General features: G+C 52.3%; 1 protein-coding gene across 1 annotated transcript in view; it reads left to right on the top strand.

Moving 5' to 3' along the window:
- The window catches only part of TMEM240 (transmembrane protein 240), a 38,752-nt gene extending 25,315 nt beyond the window's left edge, over positions 1-13,437 (top strand). The window contains exons 2-4 of the mRNA XM_061568091.1: positions 3,734-3,840; positions 9,038-9,234; positions 11,650-13,437. Coding sequence (XP_061424075.1) covers positions 3,734-3,840; positions 9,038-9,234; positions 11,650-12,050 — 705 coding nt within the window. The 3' untranslated portion in view covers positions 12,051-13,437. The remainder of the gene's footprint in view (positions 1-3,733; positions 3,841-9,037; positions 9,235-11,649) is intronic.
- Positions 13,438-25,911: the final 12,474 nt, after the last annotated feature.

The following is a 25,911-nucleotide window of genomic DNA, read 5'->3' as shown; positions in this document are numbered from 1 at the left end:
ATGACGACGGTGGTAGTGGTGATGATGATGACGGTGATGATGATGACGGTGGTGGTGGTGATGACGGTGATGATGATGACAGCGGTGGTAGTGGTGATGATGATGACGGTGATGATGATGACGGTGGTGGTGATGACGGTGGTGGTGGTGATGACGGTGATGATGATGACGACGGTGGTAGTGGTGATGATGATGACGGTGATGATGATGACGGTGGTGGTGGTGATGACGGTGATGATGATGACAGCGGTGGTAGTGGTGATGATAATGACGGTGATGATGATGACGGTGGTGGTGGTGATGACGGTGATGATGACGACGGTGGTGATGATGATGACGGTGGTGATGATGATGACGGTGATGACGATGGTGGTGGTGATGATGATGATGACGGTGGTGGTGCTGATGACGGTGGTGATGATGACGGTGGTGGTGGTGATGACGGTGGTGGTGATGATGATGATGATGGCGGTGGTGGTGATAATGACGGTGGTGATGATGATGGTGGTGGTGATGACGGTGGTGATGATGATGACGGTGGTGGTGATGACGGTGATGATGACGTTGGTGATGATGACGACGGTGATGATGATGACGACGGTGGTGGTGATGACGGTGGTGGTGACGGTCATGACGGTGGTGGTGACGACGGTGATGATGACGGTGGTGGTGGTGATGACGGTGGTGGTGATGACGGTGGTGGTGACGGTGGTGGTGGTGATGACGGTGGTGGTGACGGTGGTGGTGGTGATGACGGTGGTGGTGACGGTGATGACGGTGGTGGTGACGACGGTGATGATGACGGTGGTGGTGACGGTGGTGGTGGTGATGACGGTGGTGATGATGACGGTGGTGGTGATGACGGTGATGATGACTACGGTGGTGATAATGACGGTGGTGGTGGTGATGACGGTGGTGGTGGTGATGACGGTGATGATGACGACGGTGGTGATGATGACGGTGGTGGTGGTGATGACGGTGGTGTTGGTGATGATGGTGGTGGTGATGACGGTGGTGATGATGACGGTGGTGGTGATGACGGTGGTGATGATGATGGTGGTGATGATGACGGTGGTGATAATGACGGTGGTGATGATGACGGTGGTGATGATGACGGTGGTGATGATGACGGTGGTGGTGATGACGGTGGTGATGATGATGGTGGTGATGATGATGGTGGTGGTGATGACGGTGGTGATGATGACGGTGGTGGTGATGACGGTGGTGATGATGATGGTGGTGATGATGACGGTGGTGATGATGACGGTGGTGATAATGACGGTGGTGATGATGATGACGGTGGTGATGATGACGGTGGTGGTGATGACGGTGGTGGTGATGACGGTGGTGGTGATGACGGTGGTGATGATGATGGTGGTGATGATGATGGTGGTGATGATGATGGTGGTGGTGATGACGGTGGTGATGATGACGGTGGTGGTGATGACGGTGGTGATGATGACGGTGGTGATGATGATGGTGGTGGTGATGACGGTGGTGATGATGACGGTGGTGATGACGGTGGTGGTGATGACGGTGGTGATGATGACCGTGGTGGTGATGACGGTGGTGGTGGTGATGACGGTGGTGGTGGTGGTGATGACGGTGGTGGTGATGACGGTGATGATGATGACGACGGTGGTAGTGCTGATGATGATGATGGTGATGATGATGACGGTGGTGGTGATGACGGTGGTGATGACGGTGATGATGATGACGGTGGTGGTGGTGATGACGGTGATGATGATGACAGCGGTGGTGATGATGATGACAGCGGTGGTGGTGATGGTGGTGATGACGGTGATGACGATGACAGCGGTGGTAGTGGTGATGATGATGACGGTGATGATGATGACGGTGGTGGTGGTGATGACGGTGATGATGACGACGGTGGTGATGATGATGACGGTGGTGGTGATGACGGTGGTGGTGATGACGGTGGTGATGATGATGGTGGTGATGATGATGGTGGTGATGATGATGGTGGTGGTGATGACGGTGGTGATGATGACGGTGGTGGTGATGACGGTGGTGATGATGACGGTGGTGATGATGATGGTGGTGGTGATGACGGTGGTGATGATGACGGTGGTGATGACGGTGGTGGTGATGACGGTGGTGATGATGACCGTGGTGGTGATGACGGTGGTGGTGGTGGTGATGACGGTGGTGGTGGTGGTGATGACGGTGGTGGTGATGACGGTGATGATGATGACGACGGTGGTAGTGCTGATGATGATGACGGTGATGATGATGACGGTGGTGGTGATGACGGTGGTGATGACGGTGATGATGATGACGGTGGTGGTGGTGATGACGGTGATGATGATGACAGCGGTGGTGATGATGATGACAGCGGTGGTGGTGATGGTGGTGATGACGGTGATGATGATGACAGCGGTGGTAGTGGTGATGATGATGACGGTGATGATGATGACGGTGGTGGTGGTGATGACGGTGATGATGACGACGTTGGTGATGATGATGACGGTGGTGATGATGATGACGGTGATGACGATGGTGGTGGTGATGATGATGATGACGGTGGTGGTGCTGATGACGGTGGTGATGATGACGGTGGTGGTGGTGATGACGGTGGTGATGATGACGGTGGTGGTGATGACGGTGGTGATGATGACGGTGGTGGTGATGACGGTGGTGGTGGTGATGACGGTGGTGGTGATGACGGTGATGATGATGACGACGGTGGTAGTGGTGATGATGATGACGGTGGTGGTGGTGATGACGGTGATGATGATGACAGCGGTGGTAGTGGTGATGATGATGACGGTGATGATGATGACGGTGGTGGTGATGACGGTGGTGGTGGTGATGACGGTGATGATGATGACGACGGTGGTAGTGGTGATGATGATGACGGTGATGATGATGACGGTGGTGGTGGTGATGACGGTGATGATGATGACAGCGGTGGTAGTGGTGATGATAATGACGGTGATGATGATGACGGTGGTGGTGGTGATGACGGTGATGATGACGACGGTGGTGATGATGATGACGGTGGTGATGATGATGACGGTGATGACGATGGTGGTGGTGATGATGATGATGACGGTGGTGGTGCTGATGACGGTGGTGATGATGACGGTGGTGGTGGTGATGACGGTGGTGGTGATGATGATGATGATGGCGGTGGTGGTGATAATGACGGTGGTGATGATGATGGTGGTGGTGATGACGGTGGTGATGATGATGACGGTGGTGGTGATGACGGTGATGATGACGGTGGTGATGATGACGACGGTGATGATGATGATGACGGTGGTGGTGATGACGGTGATGATGACGACGGTGGTGATGATGATGACGGTGGTGATGATGATGACGGTGGTGATGACGACGGTGGTGATGATGATGACGGTGGTGATGACGATGGTGGTGATGATGATGACGGTGGTGATGACGACGGTGGTGATGATGATGACGGTGGTGATGACGACGGTGGTGATGATGATGACGGTGATGATGATGATGACGGTGGTGATGATGATGATGGTGGTGATGATGACGGTGGTGATGGTGGTGATGATGACGGTGGTGATGATGATGATGACGGTGGTGATGATGACGACGGTGATGATGATGATGACGGTGGTGATGATGACGGTGGTGATGATGATGACGGTGGTGATGACGACGGTGGTGATGATGACGACGGTGATGATGATGATGGCGGTGGTGATGATGACTGGTGGTGTCGCGTGCGGTGCAGGCTCTGGCGGGCATACTGGACACGAACGCCTTCCTGGACCGATTCCACAACTACATCCTCCCTCGCCTCCGCGGGGAGGACCGCGTGTGCCACTGCGTGTGCGGGAGGTGGGAAACTAGCGCACAGACTCGCACAACATACACGTTACACACAACATGCACACAACATGCAACATACACACAACCTTCAACATACAAATTACATACAACATATAAATTACATACAAAATGCTAATGACAAACAACATACTCACAATATAAACATTGTATACGACACAAGCAACATGCAAAATACACACAACATATACACAACAAACACATAGAGACATGCACACAAAACATCCACGCACGCAATATGCACACCGTGCGTATAAACACGTATGTATGTTGAACTTTCTTCGCACCGTACGTAGCCAACCAACCACGCTAATCGGAGGTCTTCTCGGCCACAGCGATGCCCTTCCCTCCCTTCTCTATGTTTGCGAAACGTGGAGCCTTTTAAAGGAGTCTAACACGCAATACGAGTTGGCTATAGCGACCAATATTATTAGATCGCATAAATATAAATGCGTCGCTAAACTCGGCCACCACGTAGTCTTAAAGTGCACCTTTGAAAGAAACACGTGCGCCGGTTAGAAACATTCAAGCTGCCCTATCTACGATCCGTCCTGGGTTGAACCAGGCTGGATTGTGTGCGGAGCGCACAGATCCTTTAAAGATCTGAACAAAGTCCCATCGGTGAGCTCCTCCGGCAGGCAAGGCTGCGTTGGTTGGGTCATGTAGCCCGCATGCCCAGCCACCGCATGCCCAAGCAGCTTCTGTTTGGCTGGGTAGAGGGGGCTAAACGGGCTCGGCACGGGCTGGAGAAGAGATGGAGTGATGCGGTTCAGGAGGAAGTGGAGCTGAGTGGACTTGCCGATGACTGGTACCAGCGGTGTTAAGGTCGGCCTCGATGGAGGCTCGTGAAGGACGCTACTGGTCAGTTGGCGGCAGTCGCCCTCCAACAACAACGGAGGGCGGAGGAGCGACGCTCACAACAACGAGCGGAGCGCCGGGTGGATAAAATGCAGCGAGGTGGCACAGCGGGCAGCACAGGTAGTGCATCTGCCGGTCATTTCAATCAGACAACGCATGGCACCTGGGTCTGTCCCATGACCTCCTCCCAGCATCGAGTCTTCCACACTTTACGTGGCCTCAAAGTGCACCTAGCATGGCACAAGCACTCTGGTGGCATCACTGCCACTTCGTAGGAAATGTAAGCAGTAGAATACTGCTTATATATCTGTCTGTGTATGATCAAATATCCCTGTGTGCATATCAGCAGGGGTGTGAGCAGTGTTGCAGTGGCTAGCGCACTGCGCTACGAACCCCGTACCCTCAGTTAGATTCCCGCTCACGGTGAACATAAGTGATGAATATCTGAACCGGTCCTGGGCCTTCCCTAGGTCGACTCAGCCTCAACTGAGTACCTGTTGCAGTGTATGTAAATATCGCCACGGGAGAGACAAAGGTGGCTGGGCGTGGTGCTGACCACCCACCCCCTCGTGCGCCATGCCGGCCTTCATTAGGTGCTGCTCACTAACAGCACTTGCCCCAACAGTCTGTTACAGGCTACACGGGGGATCTTTGTCTTGTTTCTTTCCTATTGTGATGGCAATGCGGCGGTGGTCGCTAAATGTCTGCTAAGGCAATTTCGGGGGGTCTTTTATCTTTGCCCGCAGTCGTTCCCCGAAGACCAATCACACGCCCTCCTCCGTCCCCGTCCGTCAGCTGATGATGCACATCCACAAATTGACGCGTGCAGCGCAGCCTCGTTTGCATATAGATGAGGAATAATTGGCCGGATAAGGGAGAGGGGACAAAACAAATCCATTCCTCGTCTCGGAAGGGGATGACAAAGACAAAGACCCCCCCACCGCCCCCGATATAGCCTCAAAGGTTTTTGCGTTGTGCGGCAAGTGAGTTAGCGGGCGGAATCGTCGAAGGGGAGACGGATTTCACGGTGGCCCATCCGGCAGGCCCCGGCGAGACTCCCACCGGCACCATCCCAAGTCGTGCGGCCACCGAGCGAGCCACCAGCGAGACATCGGCACGCTCAGATTTACACGGCGCGGAGAGAAAAACAATTATGACATGAAAATCTCAATTTTGGAGCTTTCGTGACTGCAGGAATTATTCTTTGGTTCTTTCGGTTAAGTCACGTATCTGCCGATACGTGTTCTCTCTCTGTGTGTGTCTTTGTGATGTCTGTCTGCTTGTGTGTCTGTCTATAGTTTTCTGGTTAGATTTTTGTTGCTATTTCTTTCTTTTATGCCTGATGATGATTGCTTGTGCTGCAGTCGAAACGTCGTAGTATGCTATTATGTAATTTATTGTTTTATCTTTATACGTGACTTAACCGAAAGAACCAAAGAATTATGACATGACCCAACCCCCCGACCCACCGCCACCGCCGTCCCCCCCCCCCCTCAACTCGTCACGTCATCCCGGTTAGGGTGGACCGACCGCAAATCATCGGCCGGACAACAACAAACAACAAAAATGTATGCTGCTAAATGATGAATCATCCCGGCGCACGGGACATGCCCCCTCCGTTGTCGGCCCAATTTGCCGACGAGGGTTGGTCAACTATTGATTCGTTCGGGTGTTCGTTCGTCGGAGCGATCGACCCGGCTTGGTTTGAAATGCAGGCGGTGCTTCAACAAACAATGTGAACACTTCTGAGGATTTGCAACAATACCGCCTCCCGGCTCTGGAGACCACCTGGAGAAGATTCCAGGCCACGTGCCGACAACGATGGCGATCGAGTGGGAGACCCATTGACTTTTTAACATTACATTTGTTAATTGTTTTTTTTACCCTTCTATCTGGCAACAAAACTGACACCTTTTTTACAAGGAGTCATGTTTGCATAGACCACAATACCTGCAGTCATAATTGGCGTCATCTGGTCCAACCCATGTGAGACTAGGCTCTAAGGAAAGCTGTCTCGGGTGTGGACCAATCAACTTCAAGGACAGTGCATATATTATCAGAGTTATGTTTTTTGTTTGCATTATGGCTGCAGGTATTGTGGTCTATGCAAACACGACTCCTTGTAAAAAATGGTGTCAGTTTTGTTGCCAGATAGAAGGGTAAAAAAACAATTATCATATTTTTTACTGGCAAATGAGGTTCCAATGGTGGATTACATTTGTTATCATGTTACAGTGCATTCATATCTGTTCTTCTTCCATTAAAAACGACAGTCCCATGTAAGTGTTAACATTTTTTTGAGGCACCCTCAATCAGCTCACCTCGTCATTAAATAGATCAGCTAACGCGGTGTATCTCGATTAGCTATTGCCTGGTCACATAAACGTTGTTACGTGATCATCTCATTCTTTGGTTCTTTCAGTTAAGTCACGTCTAAAGATAAAATAATAAATTATTTTAATCTTTAGACGTGACTTAACCGAAAGAACCAAAGAATTATTCCTGCAGTCACGAAAGCTCCAAAATTAAGAGTGATCATCTCAATTAGATACACCCTGGTGAAATACATTACCAAAGCAGGAAATGCCTTGCTAGCCTCTGCTGTACCGTTCCACGTGGCCCCACCACGCACGCACAGCGCAACGTTTGATTGACCGATCGACTGATCGAACGAACGAATCGATGAAGGTGGTCGACAGTGGTGAGCGGAAGGGTGGGGGTGTGACGTCACGCGACGTTGGTGAGCTGCAGGAGGAGATGGAGTGATGCTCTCGAAACCCGTTCCTAAGTTCCGCGAGGTTCCAGATCGAGAACTCACTTCCTCAGAACTCGTTTTGGTGTTCAGATTGTTGTCCTTCCGATTGGCACGGTTGGCTACGTACGGTGCGAAAGAAGTTCAACGTGCATAGGTGCTCGTTGACAGCTCTTGCCCCAGCAGCCTGTTCAAGGCTATATAGGTGATATTTGTCTTTGTGTGTGGAAAGTGCCTCCCACCAACAAAATTAAACAAAATTTCGATTTAAAGCTTTCGTGACTGCAGGGATTCATCTTCTTGGTTCTTTCGGTAAAGTCACGTAGAAGGGAAGTAATAAAATAATAAAAATGAAACATAATAATAAAACGTCGTGAGAATTATTTCATTATGTTTTATTTTTATTATTTTATTACTTCCCTTCTACGCGACTTTACCGAAAGAACCAAGAAGAAAAAACTAAACTACTTTTTTGCCAGGTAAGGACCCATTCAGCTGCTGTGTAGCTCTTTTTCAGAAGCAACCTAGCCACCACGAATGATAGCTCAATTGCTTATCATCATGCGGAAATGTATAGCAGACAAATACTCTATAAATACTCTCTAAACGCGTGACGTTCATTCTAAATGTGGAGAGGGGAAACCGGAGGACCCGGAGAAAAAAGTCCGCGCGACCACGGGGAGAGAGAGAGACACGCAGACTCCAAATAAACAGCAGGCATCAGGGTTGGAATCCAACCCACGACCTCCTGTAGACCAGGCGAGGTAGTTAACATCTCCTAGCCACCATGATGATGATGAGAGAGAAAGACACGCAAACTCCAAATATACAGCAGCAGGCGTCAGGGTCGAGACCGAACCCACGGCCTCCTGTAGACCAGGCGAGGTAGTCAACATCTCACCACGGGGAGAGAGAGAGACACGCAAACTCCAAACACACAGCAGGCATCGTCAGGGTCGTGATCGAACCCACGACCTCCTGTACACCAGGCGAAGTAGTCAACATCTCACCACGGGGAGAGAGATAGAGACACCGCAAACTCCAAACACACAGCAGGCATCGTCAGGGTCGTGATCGAACCCACGACCTCCTGCATACCAGGCGAGATAGTTAACATTTCCTAGCCACCGTGATGTTCATGAGAGAGAGAGAGGAGACACGCAAACTCCAAACACACAGCAGGCATCGTCAGGGATCGTGATCGAACCCACGAACTCAGGGTCGTGATCGAACCCACGACCTCCTGCATACCAGGCGAGATAGTTAACATTTCCTAGCCACCGTGATGTTCATGAGAGAGAGAGAGAGAGACACGCAAACTCCAAACACACAGCAGGCATCGTCAGGGTCGTGATCGAACCCACGACCTCCTGCATACCAGGCGAGATAGTTAACATCTCCTAGCCACCGTGATGTTCATGAGAGAGAGACACGCAAACTCCAAACACACAGCAGGCATCGTCAGGGTCGTGATCGAACCCACGACCTCCTGTACACCAGGCGAGGCAGCCAACATCTCACCACCGCGGCACCTCTCGCCCCCCCCCCCCTCCCCGCCGTTCCGTGTGGTGCACGCAGGCACCATGTGCACTACGTGGTGCCGTACGCGGGCGACAGCGCAGAGGTGCATAGCCCTGACGGCTACGCGGTGACTCCGGCGCTGAGCAAGCAGGAGGTGGATCTGCTGCTGGGACTCACCCTGGGTCTGGGCATCAGCTGGCTCTTGCTGTGGCTCGACCGGCGCCTCACCGACGCACAGCTCCGACAGCTCGCCGGTACCGCTCGCAACGAATTTCAACGTTTGTATTTGAGTCTAGATTTGAAGCTTTCGTGACTGCAAGGATTCATATTCTTAGGTTTTTTCGGTAAAGTCACGTAGGTAAAACATTAAAATTAATGAAAGTAAAATAAAATAAAAATCCGAAACGTCGTGATTTTTATTTTATTTTACTTTCATTAATTTTAATGTTTTACCTACGTGACTTTACCGAAAAAACCTAAGAATAAGTTTGTATTTTTAGTCGTTTCGATGCGGGTGCCGGACCGCCTGGTGGATATGCGTCGTTTTGTGGTTCCGCTCGATCGACGAGCTGTCAGCGTCGTCGCGATCCCACCGTGGGCCGATCATCGCGGAGGTGTCCACTGCACATTTCGTCGTCGTCGTTTTTTTTGTTGTTTACACGTTCAATCTCTCGCTCTCTGCCTCTGTCTTGTCGTGCCAATATGCTCGAGTCGCGGCCACGTCTTTCCGGCACCGATCTCGTGTATGACGACGTTTCAAGTTTTCAAGTTTCATTTATTAGGTATAGCCTTGTGAGCCATTCGGCTCTTGAATCGGGTGCAACCGCAACAAACAAAAAAACTAAAACATGAACAAGAAAACATCTCCAAGTGACTATGTGCAAACAGAAAATCCAAGAAAAGACTGCAAAATATTGCAGAAAAAGCACCGTACACCAACCCTGTGTGAAAAAATCCCAGTGGGACGTCGTCGTCGTCGTCCTCGAAGCTGTTCTCTGTCAGGTCTTCCTCTCTTTCCTGTTCCCAGTGCCGGATTAAGCTAGTTTTGGGGCTTGTAGCACATGCTATAAGGGGCCCTAATAAACATAAATATTAAAACACATTTTTTTTTTACTTGCATAGTAAAGTAATTATATTTTTTCATTTGCTATACAGCCAGATAATATGACAAATCGCTAGCCTTGAACACGCAGTCGAAGGCGGTATAGTACTATAGTAATAGAGCAAGTGCAGAATCATTGAACCGGAATTGATAACTTGAAAGCATTTAGCGCGGGGCCCTTGAAAGTGCGGGGCCCGTAGCTATACACATGTAGCTACTACACGTGTAGCTACCACACATGTAGCTACTACACATGTAGCTACTACACATGTAGCTACTACACATGTAGCTACTTCTGCTACTAGGATAATCTGGCACTGCCTGCTCCTTCCATTTGTTTCGAACAGCAGCATCACATTTCATGTTCCTATAGTTGTGCACCCTACACGTGCGTCCAAAACGAACTACATGTGATTGACTAAATTGTCCCACAGATGGATTTACCGATTGAATAATTAACTCGTTTGCTGATTGATGCGCTGTTCATTTGACGGATCGATGGCGCATATTCTGAACTAATTGACTTACTGATGAACTGAGTGACTCGTGGATTGACTAGGGCCACTAGGCCGTCCGTCGTTTTGTGTTGGAACGGAGCGTACACCGCGCGTGATTCACGAGTGACCCAGACTCGCGGCTCAACACGCTTGCAAGGGCGCCCCCAGTGGCAGCTTTCCCTGCGCGGTGACCAGCTACGTGGCCTCGTTTTTTGTCGGACGGGATACTTTTTTCTTCTTGGTTCTTTCGGTAAAGTCACGTAGAAGGGAAGTAATAAAATAATAAAAATAAAACGTAATAAAATAATTCTCACGACGTATCGGTCACAACGCAAGCAGCCGTCCTCCCCGACAGACCTGTCCTTCACCTGAGGACGGCTGCTTGCGTTGTGGCCGAAACGTGAGAATAATTTAATGTATTATTTTTATTATTTTATTATTTCCCTTCCACGTGATTTTACCGAAAGAACCAAGAAGATGAATCCCTGCAGTCACGAAAGCTTTAAATCGGGAAACTTTTTGTGTCTGTCCCCCGCCGTCGATGCCGGGTCGCGGTGGACTGCGTATCCTTGTTACGGTTTTTGCCAACGGCGGCGTGACAGCGCCGCGTCCACCGGTACGAGGAGAGACGAGCAAAGACGGCGCATTCGGATTTGCAGATGTCTTGGAGGAATGTGGGAGAGGCACGGTGATGCTGCCGCCGCTGCTGCTGCTTCTGCTGCTGTGCCCCTCGCCCCGCACGGAGACAGCTGCCGCTGGGGGTGCCCAACCGCTTCTCATCTCATCCTACACACCGCACGGGCAGGGGGGGGGGCGCTTGCCATCTCTTTATTCTGCCCCATCTCCCCCCTCTCCTCCCCGATCCCCCCCCCCACCTCCCCCCTCCTCCATCCTCCCCCTCTTCCCCCTCCTCCCTGATCCCCCCCCCCCCGCCGCCTCTTCACCTCCCTACCCCCTCCTCCTCGTCCCTCCTCCCTTCTCCTCCATCCCTCTCCACCTCCCCTATCCTCCCTCACCATCCTCCCCCCTCCTCCCCCCTCCTCCTCCCTCCCCCTCCCCCGTGTGAGTAGCCGAGGCGTGGCGATGGCTCTCCTGCCGCTTCACCCCCAAGCGCCGCTCCGTGGGTGGCGGCGGCAGCAGTGTCGGTGTCGGCCGGCGGCACCGCTACCACGCGTTCCCCCGCGACGACGATGACGACGACGAGGAGGACGACTCGGCGGGCGCCGGGCTGCTCGTGCCCGCCGGGGCGGGAGGAGGAGGAGGTGGAGGAGGAATAGGAGGAGGAATCGGAGGAGTGGGAGCAGGAGGAGGAGTATTGGCGCCCGCCGGGAACGCGTTAGGGCACGGCCACACGCACGCCCAGCAGCAGCAGCAGCAGCACGGCGCCCACGCTGGCCACGAGAACTCGATGCACTTCAAGCCGCGGCTCTGCCACCACAACGGCCACGCGGCCACTGGCAAGCGGCTCTGAGCCACGCGCCACGGCAGCAGCAGCAGGAGGAGGAGGAGGAGGAAGAGGAGGAGCAGGAGGAGATGCGCTCGTCTGGGAACGGCGAGGTGGGGAGGTGGTGTTGGATCAGGAGGTAGTGGAGGTGATGGTGGAGATTGGGAAAGTGGTGAAAATGGTGGAGGTAATGGTGGAAGAGGTGGTGAAGGTGGTGGTTGTTGGTGGCGGTGACGGCGATGGAATGTAGTGGCTACGGCAGTCGTGGGCATGGTGGTGGAGGTGGAGGTAAAGGTGAAGATGGTCGTTGTGATGGTGGAAGAGGTGGAGGGTGAGATACAGTTGGTGGTGTTGGTAGTAAAGGTGATGATGTTGGAGGTGGTGTCGGTGGCGGTGATGGTAGCAGTGGTGAAGGAGCGAGGGGAGGTGGTGGTGATGATGGAGGAGGGGGGGGGGTGCTAATGGTGGTAGCAGAATGTGAAGGTCGTCAAGGAGATGGTGGAGCTGACGTTGGTAATTGTGGTGGTGGTGGTGGAGGGGGAAATGATGAAGGAGATTTTTGGTGGAAATTGATGAGATATTGGAGAAGGTAGAGGAGGAGGGGGGGGGGGATTGGAGATGGATGAGGTGACGGTGGTGGTAACATGGCAGAGGTGGTGGTGGCAGTGGCGTTGTGTGGTTAGATAACGGTGTCGGTGGCTATAGTCGGTGGGTAGCGGGGATTGTCGTTGTACGGAGCGGAGGTGGAGGCATCTGTTGGCAATTGGTCGAGGAGCTGGTGGCAGTGGCCACTGAGCTGGTAGTAGTCGTGGTGGCGGTGGTGCGCTGTGTTACAGTTGGGTCAGGTTTCAGTTCCATACACGTCTCCTGGACATCTGTGGAACATTTTGGACGTCTGTGGAGAAAAGGAGCATCATAGGCTCGTGGGATTGCTCCAGTATGAATCAATAGAGAGACTCCTCGACTTACGAACTAGTTAGGTTTTAGAAGTCTGTTCGTAAGTCGATTTTTTTCGTAAGTCCAACTTTACTCCTGTCGATTCCAAACACATTGTGCGGCGTGTACACAAAACACGGGGAATGGCTTTAAAAGTTGTATAATCCCCTGTAGATGTCGATGCCACTGGTTCTTCACGTTCTGTAGATGTAGATGCCACTGGTTCTTCACATTCTGTAGATGCCACCGGTTCTTCACGTTATGCAGATGTTGATGCCACTGGTTCTTCACGTTCTGCAGATGTAGATGCCACTGGTTCTTCACGTTCTGCAGATGTAGATGCCACCGGTTCTTCACGTTCTGCAGATGTAGATGCCACCGGTTCTTCACTTTCTGCAGATGTAGATGCCACCGGTTCTTCACGTTCTGCAGATGTAGATGCCACTGGTTCTTCACATTCTGTAGATGTAGATGCCACCGGTTCTTCACGTTCTGCAGATGTAGATGCCACTGGTTCTTCACGTTCTGCAGATGTAGATGCCACCGGTTCTTCACGTTCTGCAGATGTAGATGCCACCGGTTCTTCACGTTCTGCAGATGTAGATGCCACTGGTTCTTCACGTTCTGCAGATGTAGATGCCACCGGTTCTTCACGTTCTGCAGATGTAGATGCCACCGGTTCTTCACGTTCTGCAGATGTAGATGCCACCGGTTCTTCACGTTCTGCAGATGTAGATGCCACTGGTTCTTCACGTTCTGCAGATGTAGATGCCACTGGTTCTTCACGTTCTGCAGATGTAGATACCACTGGTTCTTCACGTTCTGCAGCCGTAGATGCCACTGGTTCTTCACGTTCTGCAGATGTAGATGCCACTGGTTCTTCACGTTCTGCAGATATAGATGCCACCGGTTCTTCACGTTCTGCAGATGTAAATGCCACTGGTTCTTCACGTTCTGCAGATGTAGATGCCACTGGTTCTTCACGTTCTGCAGATGTAGATGCCACTGGTTCTTCACGTTCTGCAGATGTAGATGCCACTGGTTCTTCACGTTCTGCAGATATAGATGCCACCGGTTCTTCACGTTCTGCAGATGTAAATGCCACTGGTTCTTCACGTTCTGCAGATGTAGATGCCACTGGTTCTTCACGTTCTGCAGATGTAGATGCCACCGGTTCTTCACGTTCTGCAGATGTAGATGCCACTGGTTCTTCACGTTCTGCAGATGTAGATGCCACTGGTTCTTCACGTTCTGCAGATGTAGATGCCACCGGTTCTTCACGTTCTGCAGATGTAGATGCCACTAGTTCGTCACGTTCTGCAGATGTAGATGCCACTGGTTCTTCACGTTCTGCAGATTGAGATGCCACCGGTTCTTTGCGTTCTGCAGATGTAGATGCCACCGGTTCTTCACGTTCTGCAGATGTAGATGCCACCGGTTCTTCACGTTCTGCAGATGTAGATGCCACTGGTTCTTCACGTTCTGCAGATGTAGATGCCACCGGTTCTTCACGTTCTGCAGATGTAGATGCCACCAGTTCTTCACGTTCTACAGATGTAGATGCCACTGGTTCTTCACGTTCTGCAGATGTAGATGCCACTAGTTCTTCATGTTCTGCAGATGTAGATGCCACCGGTTCTTCACATTCTGCAGATATAGATGCCACTGGTTCTTCACGTTCTGCAGATGTAGATGCCACTGGTTCTTCGCGTTCTGCAGATGTAGATGCCACTGGTTCTTCACGTTCTGCAGATGTAGATGCCACTGGTTCTTCACGTTCTGCAGATGTAGATTCCACTGATTCTTCACGTTCTGCAGATGTAGATGCCACTGGTTTTTCACGTTCTGCAGATGTAGATGCCACCACCGCCATCTGTTGCGCGGCGGTTGAACTTTCGATCCGAACAGGCAACTTGACATACAGACAGGTCTGTTCGTATCTCTGAAAGTTCATAAGTCGAATGTTTATAAGCAGAGGAGTCCCTGTAGTCTGATTCTGAGTTGTGGACACAGCGGAAGAGGTGGTGGTAACGTGTGTTAACGTCGGTAGAGGTGGTCCTGTGTTGAAGATGTATTTAGGTGCTAGTGGTTGAGTAAATGGTGGCGATCATAACGACGGGAGTTTGGTGATGGGAGGGAGGTTGTGGTGGTGATGATGCAGTTGTGGGTACCTCTGGTGGTGGTGTCGTTACAGCTGACAGTGGTGATGACGATGGTGGTGGTGGTGGTGGTTAGGGATGTCGTGATAAATCTATCAATGAACAAATTCAAGTCCCAAATCGCACGGCGCACGGGTAGAATAAGTCATCACCGACATCTGCAATGGTCAATCCACTGCTGGATGAATTCATCCACGCGTGTAGAGAATCAATATGTTGAAAATCACTCTGTTGTACGAACAGCTGCAATGATTTGATTCCGCCAGCCACTAGAGGCCACGACTTTCACCATGGGATTTGACTAATATATATATACTCTGAATCGAATCACGACCCTGAATCAGGACAAATACTTGAATCATGGGGTTGGGGAATTATTGGTGGAGGTGATGCAGGTGATGAAACAGCTGTTATCGTTGCTGCTGCTGCTATAGCAGCTTCCGAGATTGTTGGTGGTGATGTTGGTGATGATGGTGATGATGGTCGCTGCGATGGTGATGGAGGAGGTGAGAGGTGGGAATGGTACTGTTGGCACCGGTATTGATGGTGGCTCTGGTGGTGGTGGTGTGGATGGTGGTGGTGATGATGATGCTGCTGCTGACGATGGTGGTGGCACAGCTGATGATGTTGGCCATGCTAGTTGGTGATGGTGTGGCTGCTGCTGCTGCTGGTGATGGATGGTGCTTGCTGGCGATGATTGTGCTGCTGCTGATAATGATGGTGGAGGTGGCACAGCTGATGGTGTTGGTCGTGCCAGTGGCGGCAGCGGTGGTGATGGTGCAGGTGATATCGGTAGTGAGATGGTGTATGCCCGCTGGTGACTGCGGTGCTGGTGGTCACGTGGCACATCCTCCATCCATAGCCAGCTGCCCGTCCGCGTGGCACCGCCTTCACCACCACAGTCGTGAGCGAGCGAGCGTGCGTGAGCGTGTCAGCGTGTTTGACAGTGGGAGAGGCGAAGTTGGAGGGAGCGTGTTTACATTTTCATTGCATATCATGCCCATAAACCGTGCCATACCTCACTTATTGAGAGAATGTGAAATCATCCCATCGTCATCATCATCCGATTAGCACGGTTGGCTGCGTACGGTGCGAAAGAAGTTCAACATGCATCACCATTGCCGCGTCGAACAAGAAGGGACTGGTGCAAAATGAATCCCATCGTATCGTGTGGCCATCGGCAACATCATCACCGTCTTCGCCAACTTTGCCATCATCGTCATCATTTACACACCAATGTCGTTGCCAACACCATCGCCAAGTGCGCCAACGTGAATCGTCCTCTTCGCCGACATCCATCGCCACCGCGATCGGCAACAACAACAAAAGTATCGACCGTCATCTTCGCCACCACCACCACCGCCGCCTCACCACTTCTCTTCTCTTCTTCTCCCGTCGCCAATGACGGCCCAGCGGCGCGTCACCACGCGGCTGGGATTTGTTTCGCTTTGGGAGGTTTTTTTTCTTTTTTTTTAATAAGTAACCTCTCGCCGAACGCCGAACCGCTGAGCGATCGGCGACGAGGATTGATCCTGCGGACAAAGTGGAGGCAATGGCCCCGCGAGCATCATCATCAGCAGCATCAGCAGCAGCAAGAGTAGCGTGACCCCCACAGTAGCCGCGCGGTGGGTGGTCGAGCGGGCCAGGGGGGACGCAGAGGGCACAACGATCGGAGGGCGAGCGAGGAAAGATCCGCGAGACCGAACGGACGCCCGGTGCATGACGACGTGGAGCCGTCGAGAGGGAGATGCTGCGAGGGATGATGACGCTTCGAGAGCGCAGAGAGAGAGAGCGAGCGGTGAGGAGGGAGGACCCCATCGCTTGAAACGCGTTATCCAAATGATTTTTTTTTCGTCTTCAAAAATAATTTCCAGCGCTGGAAAGAAAGAAGAGAGCGTGGAATGCACGTAGCCTAAACCACGGATTTCGGCGGTCTCACGGGGAGGCGAAAAACTTAAAAAAATAGTGCGTGATGTTAACGCAGGCACCGCCAGACTGACGGACGGACGGAGGGACGGACGCGGGGGGTAGTCTTTGTCCTCGGTGTCTTGCGTGTGGTGTCTGCAAGTGGGACAACAGATTCGGAGGGTCGAGTGAGTGGAGGAAAGACAGCGGGGAAGAGCGAGGGAAGAAGACGAAGATGATTGTGTTGTTGTTGTTCTCGGAAAGGGCGGCGGTGCTGAATTGCCAAACGATGTTTGGATGTCGGAAACAAAATGTCGAACTTTAGTACTTTTGATTTGGAAAGGTTTTTGTTGTTGTTGTTGATGATGATGTTGATTTTTTTCCCCCCAATCCGCACGAAAGAAAATGCGGAATTCCCGAGTCAGCATTTAGCAGCAGCAGCAGCGGGTGGATGGATGATGATGCATTTGAAACGAAATAGAAGTGGGATAAAAACACGGACGTTATTTATTTTATATTACGAGGCCGTCGTGTAACCAAGCGTACGTGTAGAATGTTGTCCCTGGATCGCGTTCCGGCATCGGCGCCCTAACGAACTCCCTGTTTTATTTGCGGTGGTAGTGATGGGTGGGGGTAAATAAACAAGTAAAGTTATAATAAATAATAATAACCGCTGCGACGAAACGTAAAGAAAAATATCGAAAGGCACGCATTTTTGTCCAATATTATAATTATAATTATTTCGATTTAAAGCTTTCGTGACTGCAGGGATTCATCTTCTTGGTTCTTTCGGTAAAGTCACGTAGAATGGAAATAAAAAAAATATATAATAATTTGTATTTTTATTATTTTATTATTTCCATTCTACGTGACTTTACCGAAAGAACCAAGAAGATAATTTGTATTATTTGCACAAGGCAACAGGAATGGCAGTACGCACGGTGCATCGAACCTCGCAACCCGCAAGGAGCCGGCCGTGCAAATCGGAGGTGCGGGGGGGGGGAGGTGGACGACGAACGCGATGCCGATTAGACGTTTCGGGAAGAGGGGGAACGGGGGGTGGGGGTGGTGGGGGAGGAAAAAAACGAGGAGATTGAGAAAAATTTGCGACGACGAGTTTGGGGGGTGGGGGGGTCTGAGACTGAGCGGGACTGAGACCGACCGGAGAGGGGCCTTGTCGTGGGCTGCATCTCGTCTGTTTGTAATCTTTGTTGTCGTAACGTTCTGACCCCAATGCCCCCACCGGACATCTGTGAAAAAGAGCTTTATAGCTCATCGGATTGCACCGGTATACATACATATTCTGATTCTGGGGGGGGGGCAGGAAGGGTGGGGAGGGGAAGGGCGTGGGTTTTCCACGTTCCTTCTAGATTTGAAGCTTTCGTGACTGCAATGATTCGGTAAAGTCACCACGTAGGTAAAAAAATGAAAAATAACGTTCCTGCCAAAAAGGCCCCACGCGGGTGTTCGTTTTTTTGCTGCAGTGGCTCAAGTTCAGCGATGCCCTCCCCGTGGCCTGGCACGGCCTGGCAAAGCGTGACACGTGGCACGGCCTAGCACGGCCTGGCAAAGCGTGACACGTGGCACGGTCTGGCACGGCCTGGCAAAGCGTGACACGTGGCACGGCCTGGCAAAGCGTGACACGTGGCACGGCCTGGCAAAGCGTGACACGTGGCACGGCCTGGCACGGCCTGGCAAAGCGTGACACGTGGCACGGCCTGGCAAAGCGTGACACGTGGCACGGCCTGGCAAAGCGTGACACGTGGCACGGCCTGGCAAAGCGTGACACGTGGCACGGCCTGGCAAAGCGTGACACGTGGCACGGCCTGGCAAAGCGTGACACGTGGCACGGCCTGGCAAAGCGTGACACGTGGCACGGCGTGACGTGGCACGGCCTGGCAAAGCGTGACACGTGGCACGGCCTGGCACGGCCTGGCAAAGCGTGACACGTGGCACGGCGTGACGTGGCACGGCCTGGCAAAGCGTGACACGTGGCACGGCCTGGCACGGCCTGGCAAAGCGTGACACGTGGCACGGCGTGACGTGGCACGGCCTGGCAAAGCGTGACACGTGGCACGGCCTGGCAAAGTGTGACACGTGGCAAAGCGTGACACGTGGCACGGCCTGGCAAAGTGTGACACGTGGCACGGCCTGGCAAAGCATGACACGTGGCACGGCGTGACGTGGCACGGCCTGGCAAAGTGTGACACGTGGCAAAGCGTGACACGTGGCACGGCCTGGCAAAGCGTGACACGTGGCACGGCCTGGCAAAGCGTGACACGTGGCACGGCGTGACGTGGCACGGCCTGGCAAAGTGTGACACGTGGCAAAGCGTGACACGTGGCACGGCCTGGCAAAGAGTGACACGTGGCACGGCCTGGCAAAGCGTGACACGTGGCACGGCCTGGCAAAGCGTGACACGTGGCAAAGCGTGACACGTGGCACGGCCTGGCAAAGCGTGACACGTGGCACGGCCTGGCAAAGCGTGACACGTGGCACGGCGTGACGTGGCACGGCCTGGCAAAGCGTGACACGTGACACAGCGTGGCAAAGCGTGAAGTGGCACGGCCTGGCAAAGCGTGAAGTGGCACGGCCTGGCAAAGCGTGACACGTGACACAGCGTGGCAAAGCGTGACGTGGGCGATCGAGCGACGCAGCCGAACCGACGTTTCCCCGTGCCGTCCCAGCCACCCACCCTCCAAAAAAAAAGTTATACTTTTCTTAAATATTATAAATGACGCGGACGAAGAGTGGGAAACGTCGATTTGAGTGGCATTTGTGTTGAGCCCCATCCCCCCGTCCCCCTCCGCACCGTCGTGCCGCGCACACAAGGCTGACTGCACGCCCTGCACTCAGCCTGGTCGGACGGCGAGGACCGCGCTGCGTTTGCCGACTCGCTGCCTGCCCTACGACGGTCGTTCTGAGCCGTGTGACCCCTTGCGTTGAGCGCGTCCTGCACGCGGCGTTAAAAGTCGCTCTCACCATGTCAGACGCGATTGCATCTCAGCGGCACCATCATTGGTCTCGCTGCAGTTCGAGGACGCGGTGGCTACAATGTGCGTGGTGAAGTTAGCAGATCCACAATACAGGTTGTTGTTTTGGGGGGTTAGATCGCGTAAATATAAATGCGTCGATAATAGGTCCCCCCCCCCCTTTTTCTGGCGACAAAGCAGGTGTTTTAACATCTTGACACCTGTTTTGTAGCCAGAAAAATGGGGGAAAACCTATTGTCCTATTTTGCTACTGGCAAAGGAGGTCCCATGATATAAATGCGTCGTTAAACCCACCACCACCACCATCTGACCGACACAGCCAGTTATCAAGGTTTGGCACGTCCACGTGTTGTGGCCGTACAGACATATCGCCCGTTCACTTGTTTATCGCTTCGCTGGGTTCGTCCTTAGTTGGATGGGACGGGAGACGCAACGATGGCCACGCACGAGCGGCTTGCGTGCGCCACGAGGCGGGTGATGCCGCGTTTGGTTCTTCGCGGTTCACGACCCCCCCCCCCCTGACCCAGGTTCGACTCCCGATGATGGTGTTCTGATTGTGAACATCAGCGATGGGGAGACAGACGCGGCCGGGTGTCTGTGTGTGTGTCTGTGTGTGTGTCTGTCTGTGTGTGTGTGTGTGTGTCTGTAAGTGTGTCTGTAAGTGTGTGTGTGTGTGCGTGTGTCTGTAAGTGTGTGTGTGTGTCTGTAAGTGTGTCTGTAAGTGTGTCTGTGTGTGTGTGTGTCTGTGCGTGTGTCTGTGTGTGTGTGTGTCTGTCTGTGTGTCTGTGTGTGTCTTTGTTGTGTCTGTGCGTGTGTCTGTGTGTGTGTCTGTGCGTGTGTCTATGCGTGTGTCTGTGTGTGTTAAGGCTAAATGGGGGGGGGGGGTCTTTGTGGTGAGCAGTGGTGTAGCGGTTAGCGCGCTGCGCTACGAACCTGACAAGCCGAATTCGATTCCCGCTCACGGCCAACACCGGTGACGATTATCTGAACCGGTCCTGGGCCTCCCCTAGGTCGACTCAGCCTCAAATGAGTACCTGGTGCGGTGTGTAAACATTTCCACTCTGGGAGACAAGACGGCCGGGCGTGGTTCCTGGCCACCCACCCCCTCGTGAGCCGTGCCGACCTTCATAGGTGCTGCTCGCTAACAGCACTCGACCCAACAGTCTGTTAAGGCTACACGGGGAATCTTTGTCTTAATAGGTGCTCGCTAACAGCGCTTGGTGACATACAGCTACTACAATCAGGACACTATTGATCGATGGGTCTCCGTGCACATGCATCCACTAGTCGTCTTCCGCGACCTCACGTCATCGCTAAGAGTGACCGATTAGTATCCAAACAGTTGCCCGGATCATCCCCCCTAGGTTGACTTGGCCTAAAATAGGCATCTCACCTGGCGTCACCATGGCAACGTGGCCACAAGCGTCATCACCAAGGCGTTGGGAAGACAAATGGGGCGGTGCTGACACCAAAGATAAAGATCCCCCGTGTCGCCTTAGCCAGACTGTTGGGGCAAGTGCTGTTAACGAGCAGCACCTAAGAACGGCACACCAGGGAGCGGGTGGCCAGCATCACGCCCGGCCGCCTTTGTCTCCCCAGTGGCGGTGCTTACTACACACCGCTACACCAGGTACTCATTTGAGGCCGAGTCGACCTAGGGGAGGCCCAGGATCGGTTCAGATGATAATCGTCAACCGGCGTTGGTGGCCGTGAGCGGGAATCGAACTCGCAAACAACACAGTCTGCTCCGTGAGGCTTAAGTGTTGGTGGCAGGGAACTCTCACCTGGCGTGAGTTCTGCCATCGGAGTTGTGCAGCTAAAACTTAGAGAGACAACTCAACACGGCCGTCAATGACGCCGATAACCATCATAAGAGGCGACGTTACTGGCAGTAACCCTTCTATACTATTAATAATTTGTACTTTTAAGGCACTTATTGAGGAATGTGCCGGAATACAAAGATCTCGTTTTGCTTTTTACGGCAGTGTTCTGTCACTGCGAGGGCCCAGCCATTGTGGTGGCCTTTACTGCGGCCGCGACAAATACATAAATCGTGAAAACCCTCCCCCGTCATCGTCGTCGTCTCTTCTCAGCGTGCTGCTGTCAAACCCAACAATGGTTTCAAATGCGTGGCGGCCCTCCTCCCACTGACGATGTCTTATCGGCGAAATTGCCCCCAAACCCTCCATCCTCTCTGAAAACTAGTTAAGAACTCCGCTCTGTAGTTTGGTGGCGTCTGTAACTTCCCATTGCCAGTCATAGGCCTCCACCCCCCTGCCCCCACTACCCCAACTCTCTCTCTCTCTCTCCCATTCCTCCGTTACCAGAGGTCGCAACCGGGTACCCGATACCCGTACCCTACCCGATACCCGGCTACCCGTACCCGTTTGCGACCCTGGTGCGGCCGGGTAGACCGTGAGTCACTGGTGAGTAACTGTTTGTCACTCATTTCCCAACGTCTTGTCTCTTCTCACAATTCAAGTTCCTAGAATCAACCCACCCGCGCCTGCAACATGGCTTCATCCCAGAGGTCGCAATCGGGTACCCGATACCCGTTTGCGACCCTGGTGCGGCCGGCTACGGGTAGGGTATCTGCATGAAGCTTCCGGGGCCTTGCGCATCGATGGGAATTTCAAACCCCGAGTAGCGCCCTATCCCGCCCAAATCCTCACTAACTCACCGTGACCAGCGCGGTGAAGTATGGCGAAACAACAAACCCATGGCCTTCACCCAGATAGCAGATCCACAAAAGGGAGCTGTTTAGTTATTACCCCCCTGAGGCCATTGGCCGCGAATGGCTTATCAGTACCAAGCCAGGGTGGCAAATGCAAACAGTATTTTTTTTTAAGCAGCATTGAACGTCTAGATCACAACTGTGTATGATAGCAAGGTCACCTTGGTCGCTTTTTATATTTTTACGGAATAATTTTTGCAGGGACCGAGTCCCGTACGCATGTTGCAAACAGAATATAATTTCGGAAGGAGAAAAACGAGGCCGTGTCGTGGGGAAAAACGTGTGCGGAATGTGAAAATAAATATTGTTTGTGTCCATAAGAAGAGGCAGGCTTTAGACGGAGCGTAATTACTAATGGTTGCGTGCCATCAGTATAACGATCAACGTTACCTTTGTTTAACCCAGGGGTTGGCAACCCGTGGCTCCGTAACCGCCAAAAAAAAAAACCTCAAATGTGATTCAATATGGGCAGGTTACTATGGGATGTCTTGGTGACAACAAAAATGTCCAACGGTCAAGCTGCGGTGTTAAGCAATCACTAACGGGGTGTGTGGGGGGGAGGGAGAAAATAAATAGACGCAAGTTTATTCCGTCACCTATTTTGTCTTAAGTCACAATGTGTGTTGTTGTTGTCATCGTCTGTTGTGTATACCTGTTTGTGTAACAGGTACCTGTGCGTGTGCGATGTGGATCTCGAACTGTGTTTGGTCAAAGACAAAGACGACACAGTACGTGTCTCTCCTTCTTTGGAAGGTTGGCAACTTCCCCCCTGGTTTACCCCACGGGGAAAGCCCTCACCGAGTAGTCTTGAGACTCTTTTGCAGGAGGGTCCTGCCACGTTTTTCTCAATCAGAGGGGTTGTGGTGTTGTTGATGTTGCTGCTGCTGCTGTGTAATCCCAACCGAGTAATTCGCTGCTATTTATTTTAGTTGTTGCTGCATCGGTATGTCTAAAGATTCTGATTTTGGTGTTATTCGTAGCCAATACAAGTGACGGTGGTGCCGTGGTCACGTGTGTAATTTCAAGGAGTAAGCAGTTGCCTCCCCAGGTGGTACCAACGACCCCCCCGCTTCCCCCCCGCCCCGTGACTCATGCGCTCTAATTATAATTGGCAACTTCGTGCCCTTCAGCAGGAGGGCCCTAGAGATGAATCGTGCCATTTATATTAACCTTTTTGTATTTTTAAATCACACGAGCCAAATTCCAAATGCCACTCTGCCCTGGCACGCCATCGTCCTCGGAGCAAGATAAGACTCGGTCACGCAGCGTTCGCGTCTTGCATTGAGAAATCCGGGCCACGGATTCGGCAGCCTTGCCTCAAGGTTTGCTTCCCATTGCGTTAACGACAGGAATCAACAGCGTTCCATTAATTATCAACATTCCATGATTCTCAAAACACTTGGGCGACGACCAGCCTCTGAATCAGACTCAGACTAACAAATGGTGTCAACCAAGCAGTTCCCGAAGGTTCTGTTAAAAGTTAGGATTTTCCACAAGAGGTTTTTTTTTAACTTGGCTTAGATCGCATAAATATAAATGCGTCTTTAAACGCGCCACCACCCGACACAGATAATTAGTAAAGTGTGTCATGTAAACAGAACGGGTGAATTCGTTACCGGTTCAGCACCACCGGTTGTGAGTTGGAGAGTAAACCCAGTACATTTACAATCGAGTATCGTGACGTTTCACCGGTAATTACAACCGGTATCATCAGGCGACAGGCAGACAACTCTGACAACCATGGCTGTCGCCTGATGAGACTGGTTGTAATCTCCGGTTGGTGGCGGGTATAATGACCAGAGGTCGCAACCGGGTACCCGATACCCGTACCCTACCCGATACCCGTACCCTACCCGATACCCGTACCCTACCCGATACCCGTACCCTACCCGATACCCGGCTACCCGTACCCGGCCGGGTACGGGTACCCGTTTGCGACCCTGGTGCGGCCGGGTACGGGTACGGGTAGACCGTGAGTCACTGGTGAGTAACCGTTTGTCACTCATTTCCCAACGTCTTGTCTCTTCTCACAATTCAAGTTCCTAGAATCAACCCACCCGCGCCTGCAACATGGCTTCATCCCAGAGGTCGCAATCAGGTACCCGATACCCGTACTCTACCCGTACCCGGCCGGGTACGGGTAGAGTACGGGTACGGCCGGGTACAGGTACAGGTACCCGTTTGCGACCCTGGTGCGGCCGGGTACGAGTACGGGTAAGGAATCAAAGCCCGTTTGCGACCTCTGATAATGACACGTTTATATTTACGCGACCTACCCCCAAGGAAACCGCTCTATGATGGATAATATTGGTCGCAAAAGCCTCCAGCAACACATGATCCGGGCGGAGGGCGGGGCTACCTGGGTAGTGGGTGGGGCTAACTGGACAGTGGGCGGGGCTACCCGATTAGGGGGCGGAGCTACAAGACTAGGAGGCGGGGCTACTCGGGTAGTGGGTGGAGCTACCTGGTTACGTAAAAGTAGGCGGGGGGGCGCTGATGGAGAGAGGGAGGGGCTACCAGCTCAGCACCACCTGGTCCCCCGGTTGAGCCTTGCAGACGTTTGGTAGCCTTCGACCAAACTGGTTTGACAGAAATAAAAAAAAAACTGGGCGGGTGAATCTGTACTCCGTGTTGAACAAACGTATGTACGTACGTGTGTGTGTTGAACTTCTTTCGCACCGTACGCAGCCAACCGTGCTAAACGGAGGTGCCGGGTGGAAAGGAACTAAAGCTGCCTTTTATTGTGTCCGCGTCGGGGAAACTCCATGAAGTTCGCTGGTCAATGCAAAGATGTTCTCGACTGTTAACGCCGGTGTGTGAGCGACGCTGTGCCCCCCCCCCCCGTGTTGTTATAACACGAGAGAGAAAGGGGGGGGGGGGTATTCTTAGGGTTTTTTTCGGTAAAGTCACGTAGGTAAAACATTAAAATTAATAAAAATAAAATAAAAAATAAATAAATAAATGTTTTAATTATTTTTTTCTTTTATTTTACTTTTATTAATTTTAATGTTTTACCTACGTGACTTTACCGAAAGAAAAAAAAACCTAAGAATATGAATCCTTGCAGTCACGAAAGCTTCAAATCTAGAAAGGGGGGGGGGGGGGGTTTAGCGCGCGTTTGCTCAGCGAGTTCACAATGACCGCATCGGAGCCACTGACCT

Source organism: Lethenteron reissneri, chromosome 40 (assembly GCF_015708825.2).
Source record: "Lethenteron reissneri isolate LAM-NWPU_2019-01 chromosome 40, ASM1570882v1, whole genome shotgun sequence".
Taxonomy (NCBI): Eukaryota; Metazoa; Chordata; class Hyperoartia; order Petromyzontiformes; family Petromyzontidae; genus Lethenteron; species Lethenteron reissneri.
The sequence above is the reverse complement of the archived record's forward strand: the minus strand, read 5'-3'. Positions and strand labels throughout refer to the sequence as shown.